At 38.6% G+C, this 8,259-nt stretch overlaps 1 protein-coding gene across 2 annotated transcripts; it reads right to left on the reverse strand.

The window, feature by feature from the left end:
* Positions 1–1,234: 1,234 nt before the first annotated feature.
* On the reverse strand, positions 1,235–7,432 carry ARL2BP (ARF like GTPase 2 binding protein). 2 transcript variants are annotated; one of them, XM_072117587.1, is made up of 7 exons: positions 7,249–7,432; positions 6,183–6,236; positions 5,139–5,200; positions 4,536–4,642; positions 4,320–4,405; positions 2,765–2,861; positions 1,235–1,695 (listed from the first exon to the last, which is right to left on the reverse strand). In XM_072117587.1, exons 2-7 carry the CDS (start codon positions 6,218–6,220, stop codon positions 1,612–1,614), a joined length of 474 nt encoding a protein of 157 aa, XP_071973688.1. In that variant the 5' UTR covers positions 6,221–6,236; positions 7,249–7,432; the 3' UTR covers positions 1,235–1,611. The 2 variants fall into 2 exon arrangements, with proteins under 2 accessions (XP_071973688.1, XP_071973687.1); XM_072117586.1 differs by having other exon boundaries at positions 7,260–7,430.
* Between the last annotated feature and the right edge of the window lie 827 nt (positions 7,433–8,259).

Genomic DNA, 8,259 nt, shown 5'->3' on the forward strand with positions numbered 1-8,259 from the left:
AACAGTAGAAGTCTTCCAGTGCCGCAAGTAACACAAACCTGGTATTGAAGCATTCTGACTTTAAAAAGTATCACACAAGTACCGATATTTCAATGCATCAAGCAACCCTACCCTATACTGTCTCTCCATACTAAATCACTCCTCATCCTCTGTTAAAAATTACATGCCCCCCACCCTGAATGAGAGTCAACTATAGGGAGAGTGAGTGTTATTAGAAGCTGGAAAATATACGGTGAGACTTGCATTAAGCCACTAAGCTCATAGGGGATAAAAGAAAAGAAACTATGTAACCAATAACAGAACAGCTTATTGTTTGGAAAAGTAGAGGGATTTATTGTTACATTAGAGTTGCTACACCTCTGGAGATATCAAATACCATTGCTGTTACTAGGTGATAGAATCACTGAATTCACCGACAGAGAATAGAGGTAAAATATCAAACATCTAACGGATAGCTTCATGTATGAAAACATTTGATCTTAATTGGTGAATAATAAAAGTAAAGTGTAGTGTATGAAGATGTAGCGTAGCCCTCAGGGCATTTTTCTTGGTAAAGTTACAATGCCAGACTCAGCTCATGGCCAAAGTATTTAGGGCATAAATATAATGTGGAAGGAAATCTCCTGGCTGTGATACTATTACTAATATGTCACACACACATATCAAGAGTGGGGTTTTGGTATATATGAAGTATTCTATGAAAAGAATGCGCTGATATTTTTATGGGCCAGTAAAAGCCAGTGCACAACACAAACCTTTCACAGAAGGGAAGATCTAGTTATACAGTGTTTGCTATGTGCATATACAGTATTGCATTAATAAGAGAGTCCAACTTTTTTTTTCTTGATATTTAATTATAAAAAGAAAACCCCTTAAATAGGACAATACACAACAAGTCGTTTCAGTAACTCAAAATACACTGGATGTACAGTAGAAGACTGGTCATTGGCCCTTGTAATTGCATTGTGCCATGTTATATTGCAGAATCGTATGTTTACACTTCAAGTGGAACAGTAATGATTTAACATTTATGATTTAGTCATGAGAAAAATGGGACCCTTATACTACTGCTGAATCTGGCTGCTTTCTGGTGGTTCTTAGATATTACAGGAATTTGCTGCATCCACAAGACTTGGCAGATTGCTGCAATGTGAAGATCTTTAGTTGGCCACGTCAAAACGGAACAATGGAAAACATTTATTCTGGCTACAGTACTTTTCAGTCCCTGTCTCTATGTATGTAATATCGGATATTCCTGTTTAGCAGGTAATATCTGATAACCACTGCCTATTGTACATTTGATTAAACTGGTTATAGAAACGCTCACTATTACTGACGGCAACAAATTCTTCCAGTAACAAAATTGATACATAAAATATGTACAAACACAATAACTGACTATATATGTAACATTTCCAGAAAGTCAAAGAGTTCAGAAACATTTATAGGAAAAGTTTTTGAAAGACACATTGTAATCCTCTTAATACTTCATATGATGATGGTAGCTGGTTCCTGGGAAATTTTAGGAAAACCCATTGAAAGGCTGGTATGAAAAATGGTGACTCATGATAAAATTGTTGAGAATTACACACACCACATAGTGGATTGTCTCTAGGAGGAGGAGGAAACTGAAGAGTTGAATATCGGTGTCACCACTAAACCCCCACTAAGATCAAGACCTCTTCCTTCTTTTTCCTAAAGAGAAAAATAAATGTAGGTTAGTGGCAGCACTTTCCAGAGGAGGCAATGTTTATTCACCGACGGTGGTACAAGTTAGAAAAAGCAAAACGAAAATAACTAGTGAGTGTAGATTTCTCAATATTACATATACTACTTAACGATGGCCGACTGCTTTCCAAACTCATACTGATAATAAGGGGCTCTGGGAACCTGTGAAGATGACAAGGGTATACTGAAAAGAATAACTCCTTTAACCCCTTACCTACATTGGATGCTAGAAGCTGCAGGAGCCAACTATAATGTATACTGTTGACCGTGGCATGTATGGGCCATATGTACTGATTTGGACCCCCAGCGGCACTTAGCAAGGGGGTCTGTGGTTCCGTTGGCAGCCCCAGGGTCTGCCCTGGGGCTGCGCGATCTGCTCCGCAAAAGAGGTCCTGCCTCCTAGCAGGCCCTAGCTGTTAACACACTGTACATCTGGAAGTAACATATAAAACATCTAACTGATAGTATGGTATGAGAACATTTGATCTTAAATTGGTGAATAATAAAAGTGAAGTTTTAGTGTATGAAGATGTAGCGTAGTCCTTAAGGCATTAAAGTTTAAAATATCATCTCATCACAATAGGTCCTGGTATGTAACGTTACAATGCCTGACAAAGCTCATGGCCAAAGTATGTACAAGATGTACAATATGTACATCTGTATTACACTGTTATAGAAATAAGAGCTTGAACAGGAGATCAGAACAACCTGTTAAAAAAAAAAAAAAAAAAAAAAAAAAACATTCCCTAAACATACCAAATCAAGTACAAAATACACAAAATCATGAACGAACCCCACATATTTGGTATCGCCACGTCCTTAACAAATCTGTACAATAAATTAGAAACATTATTGGACCCACTTGGTGAACGCTGTAAAAACAAAACCCGTTTTTTATGAAAATTTGAAAAATCGCACCTAAAGCACAAAGCCATAACCTCCTTAAAAGTGAGAGGACGCATAAAAAAAGTCAACATAAAGCAGACATTCAGTTAATGTTCGTTATATAGTTATATACGACTCCTGTGGTACTTACAGCTTTGTAGTCAAGAAACATTTCCTTAAAAGCCAGGAAATCTGTAAAAGTCAGCAACATATCAAATATGTCCCCGGCCATTTCCTGACGATGGGATCTGCCAACGAAGCATTAAAACTTTTATAAATACAACAAAAATAATGCCATTATTCAAGTGCATACATATAAATTAATACCTGAGCAAACTTGAGGAATAAAGAGACATTCAGCTATAATTATGAAATCATTAAAAAGTCTTATAGCCTAATAAAGCGGGTACTCCAGAATAGTGCAGGCCAGAGAGAAAATTCTCAATACCATTGTCCAAAGATAAGACGGGATCTTATGTTTTTATGCTGCAGAAAAAAAATGACTAGAACTTATTTTGAGAGAATGTCCAATTTTTTCCCCCAAAAAGTCCACATTTAATCATAAATAATAATGTAATAATCTTCTGCAACATCTATATAACTCTACAAACCCCTGACTTCCATTGTTAATTTTTGTGACTAATGTCTATAGAATCATTGGCCCCAACTTCTCATGTCTAGCAAAGGCACTTTTTTTTTTTTTTTTTTAACTCTTACAGGACTCGACCCTTTCTTGTTTTTCTGTTTTTTACTCCCCTCATTCCAAACTTTTATTTTTACGTTTACAGAGATGTATATGGGCTTGTTATCTGCGGGACAGATTGTAATTTTTAGTGGCACCATTTAATATTCCATGCAATGTACTGGAAAGCTGGAAAAAAATTACAAGTGCAGTGAAATTGACAAAAAAAAAAAAAAAAAAAAAAAACACATTTGAGGCGTTTTCTTGTGGGCTCTGTTTTTACGCATTTGATTCTACACTCCAAATGACACTCTCATTATTCTTTTGGTCGGTATGATCACAGGGATATCAAATTTATATAGCTGTTATTACGTTTTAGATTTTTTCAAAGATTTCCATTTTTGCCAATTTCTGAGGCCAATAACTTTTCCAAACTTTGGTGTACGGACCTATGCATGGTGCCATTTTTTGCGGTATGTGTTGACCTATAAACATATCAATTTGGGACCTACATGACTGTTTGATCATTTTTTAATTTAAAATATTCATGGATGGAAAAAAAGTTGCGATTCGGACATTTGGGCGCTATTTTCCGTCACGGTGTTCACAGCTGGGAATGATATTTTTTATATTTTGACAAAATGGGCATTTGGGGACATGGCGATACCCATCATGTTTATGATTTTTACAGTTTATTTTTATTTTATATGTGATCTAGGGAAAGGAGGGCGAGTTACACTTTTTTTTACCATTATTTCAGACCCTCCAGGGTACTTTAACCTTGCAGAGTCTGATTGCAAATATTATATACTGCAATACAAGTGTATTTCAGTATATAGCAATTTTCCTGCTGATATCTGATAGCCCATCAGAGAGATCGTTACAGATGGCAAGTCTCCATGAGACTGTAGGCTGCCATAGCAACTGATCACCACCCTCTGATGAGGTCACGGGGGGGTTTACACAGTTTTAGATTGATTTTCTATTGAAAATCCTGTTTACACATTATCTACAGAAGACTTACTGTAGTGAGGAGATGAAGGCGCTCATGTTAAATGTTGGTATCCGCTCAATTAACTGTTCTTCAATAAACTTCTCCACTAAACTGATCTATAAAAAAAAAAAAAAAAAAAAGAGAGATTAGGAAAGTCTACTAGAAATGTAACACCTTACAAGAAAAAGTTAAGTGACCACATAAACTACCCCCACCTGTTATGTACTCACAAACTAATTTACTTACATATTCATTAAATATTGGTGTGTATGTAAGTTTGTTTTCTTCAGTATCTTCAAACTCCTGATAATACTTTTCCATAAAATTTCTCTGTAGTACTTGGAACACATCATCTTTATATAAAAATGGAATAAAAGAACATTAATTTCTCTGTACATTTACCTTACTACTGTTAATTCATTTGACTCCACTGTCTCTCCTAGCAAGTAATATGACCGCAGAAATCTACCCTCAAAATTAATCACGATAAACAATGGACATTTACTTATAGATCCAGCACAGTGACTGTGGTTATATTCTTATATTTGATTTTAGAAGGAGGAGGCCATAGAGAACAAACATAAGTAGATAACCACAGTCAGTGTTTGCATCCATCTGTAAGTGTCCCTGATTTATCATGCTTGAAAGTCACTAGAAACCATTTCTCTTCCTCTTCTGAGAGACAAAACTGAAGGAAAATTATCCGGACAAGGAAACATTTTAGTTTAATCCCTTTCAAAAGCTTAGTCACACTGTAGAGAAACCTTTTTTATGGCAAATGCTTCATTGCTCCATGCACTATAATGCCCTACAACATTATATGAAGTGTGTGAATATTTTCTAATTTACCCATTATGATATCCTCCAGGTGTCCAATCACACAGTCGAATTCTGCATCTTTTGGGGATGATCTGAAATGCAAAGAAAAAGTTGGATGACCAAAACAAACAACCAACCAACCAGGGTAAAACGGACAAAAGAAATTAAATTGATGCTACAGTGGACCTAGTTCTACCCCAATATTGAAAACTATGGCTGGGCTATTATTGAAGCGAATTGGAGCCGAGCTGCAGTTTTTGGCTGGGACGATTTCAGAAATGCCAGCTCTGCGCCGGTAGGCCCACTAATCCGATGTAGATAACCTACTAAAAAAAAAAAAAAAAAAAAAAAAAAAAATCAATAATCCTTAGTAGTAAAATCTTAAACAACTGATTGCAAGGCTCTGGTTGTGGCACCCCCCAGTGATCACCTATTAAAAGGTATTTTGTTACTGGAAAAAGGACCATAAACACCTTTTTTTAATATAATCTTTAAAAAATCTTATGGGATTTCAGGTCAACAGCCCTAACCATTCCCAGGAGTGCGGTCAGTCCATGACATGGCACATTTCACATTTTGTGACCACTGATCACCGACAGTGTGAATCCAGCTTAAGAGCTTTTTCACTTTAGCGTTAGTGATCAGCTTCAGTTGTGCATTTAAAGTGTTTTGTCTCTGTGACCGCAAGAATAAAAAAAAAAATGAAGGATTAATACTGCTTTGAAAACATCACATCTGGCTTTTCAGCCTCATAAGTGAAAAAAAAAATGGATGTTTCATCAGTTTTTATTTTTGCGGACCCATAAACTTCTATTGCATCATGTGATTCACATACGGGAAAACAAATAGGACATGTATTATTATTTTTCCTACGGACAATGGATCAGTGAAAATAAAAGCTTTGCAAGGAATCCGTGGAAATCACTGAAAAACAGATATGAAAAAAAAGCCAATGTGAAAGAGCCCCAAGGATAAGTCATTAGGTCTATTTCCTCTGATAAACCCATTTGAGACATTCTCTATAATTTCAGTCACTATCACAATGTTACATTTTGCTTTCCTCCATGGCCTTACATTGAAAGTGTAAAATTTTCTTCTTCCAGGTCCTCCATATTAAACTGACTAAATCTGTGAAAAGAAAAGCAAGACATTTAACATACAAAAAGGATGAGAAAAAAGGGTCTCAAAAAGAACTACTCCAAAAGAAATATAAAAAGAAAGATACTCCCATGGAAAAATAAGAAATGTAAGATTCCACTGATTATGAAAGCAATATTTGTCACTTCCATGAATTGAAGGATGATGTTATTGCACTGCTGTTATCTTTCAATTCCAGGAATAGTGGCCTAAAGGAGGAGTACATGGAAGCACTGGGAGGCAAGTGCTTGAAGGAAATCTACCATATAAATCAAGCATGGCTAAACCAGGGACACTTACTCATAGATCTAGATGCCATGACTGTGGTAATTGTGTGAGACAGTTCCCAAAGCCTCTCCTTACAGCAGAGAGCAGGAGATGTTCAGCTAAGAGCCAAAGACATCTGAGGCCATTTCTGCAGCGAGGAGTCATGTCTGCAAGAAGCTGTCATGGAGTTCTGTACCTGAGGGAGCCGGTTAGTGACTAGAAGCCACTACTAGATAGAAACACACATGACAACAAACCACTGTGCAGTAATAGTACACACAGCAAGAGAACACAGGACATCAGAATGGCAGGGGAGCGGTCATCCATCATACAAAGGAATCCAGAAAAGTCCTTTTCCTACTTAAAATGCATCATTATGTACAGAAATAAAAACTATTTTAATCACTTCAACTATTTGCTCTCCTCACATATCAGATAAAACAAAGAAGAAATCCATTAGGAATAGCGCAGAATAGAATAAATCCTTGTGCCCAGGAGATACAGAGCGCCCCCCCCCCCCTGATACGAGCGCTGCACCCCATTATAGTCAGCCGGACCCCACTTCAATCAGAGACTGCAACAAATCCGACTCTCTGACAAGGTAGACGTGCCTTACAATACATAGACACATGAGCTCACAAGCTTTGCTGCATATACTGGACCAGTCTCCCCCTGCACACAATGGGCTCGGAGATATATACTCCATGACAATACTAATAGTCCAGCCATTACATACGGGAAGCTCACCTACGGACGTGCACGCTCTACCGCCCGACTACAGATAAGCTTCTCTTGTCTCCTGCGCGACTTTTAGTTCCGGGATGTGGCAAATTCCCGTCCGACCAATAATCATTGCGGATCAAAAGACTTCGACCAATAGAAACGAATTATGATTAGACGTTTGTAGCAGCAACCAATCAGCACAGGGATGCCACAGTTACACGTCTCCACGGCAACGGAGAGCGGTTGGGCCTTGCGTCACCTGCCCTGGAAGGAATAACCGGAGCGGTTGAAGACTGTGGACGTGTAAATAAAGTTTAAACACTTTGTATTGTATTGTGTGGAGCTGAGGCATATATGCTATAGAGGCGCCACTGGAAGCTGCTGGGACCCCGTGTAGAACATGCTCCTTAGTGTATTGTACTACATGTCTCCCGGCCCTCCACAAGGGAGATGAGGAAAGATGTCACAGCCTCATCCCTCACCCAGCTCAGGGTTGTGCTGCTAGTGACAATTATTCCTCCCAAAGGATGGAGAAAAGGGGCAGCGCCATACGTGCACCCGGGAAATGGGTTTTGTCTTAAGCCACACCTTTTACTCCGCCCCTTTACCCCTACACGGTAAAATATTCCCCTTAGTGTCCTCACTTTGTAGCCCCTCCAGTATTGTGCCCCCAGCTGCTTCCCCTCTAATTGGGCCTGCTTTGTAGCCTCCCCTTCTTCTTGGCCTCCCTGCAGTTCCCCCTCTTATTGTTCTCCCCTCTGCAGCCTCCCCTTGTTGCTCCCTGCAGCTCCCGCTCTTATTTTGCCCCACCCCTCCCAAAAATTCAACCTTTTATTTTGCCTTCACCCAGCAGCTCTCCCTCTTATTGTGCAGCCACAGTAAAATAATAAACACATATACTCATCTTTTCCTGTTCCCCCGCAGTAGCTCCTCTCTTTCTGCTGTCTTTAGCTCTGAAGCCAGCAGACAGGATGACATCATCACAGGGGACCTGCCATCTCTTCTACACACAGCAGAATCAGGT

Source organism: Engystomops pustulosus, chromosome 7 (assembly GCF_040894005.1).
Source record: "Engystomops pustulosus chromosome 7, aEngPut4.maternal, whole genome shotgun sequence".
In the NCBI taxonomy this organism is placed as follows: Eukaryota; Metazoa; Chordata; class Amphibia; order Anura; family Leptodactylidae; genus Engystomops; species Engystomops pustulosus.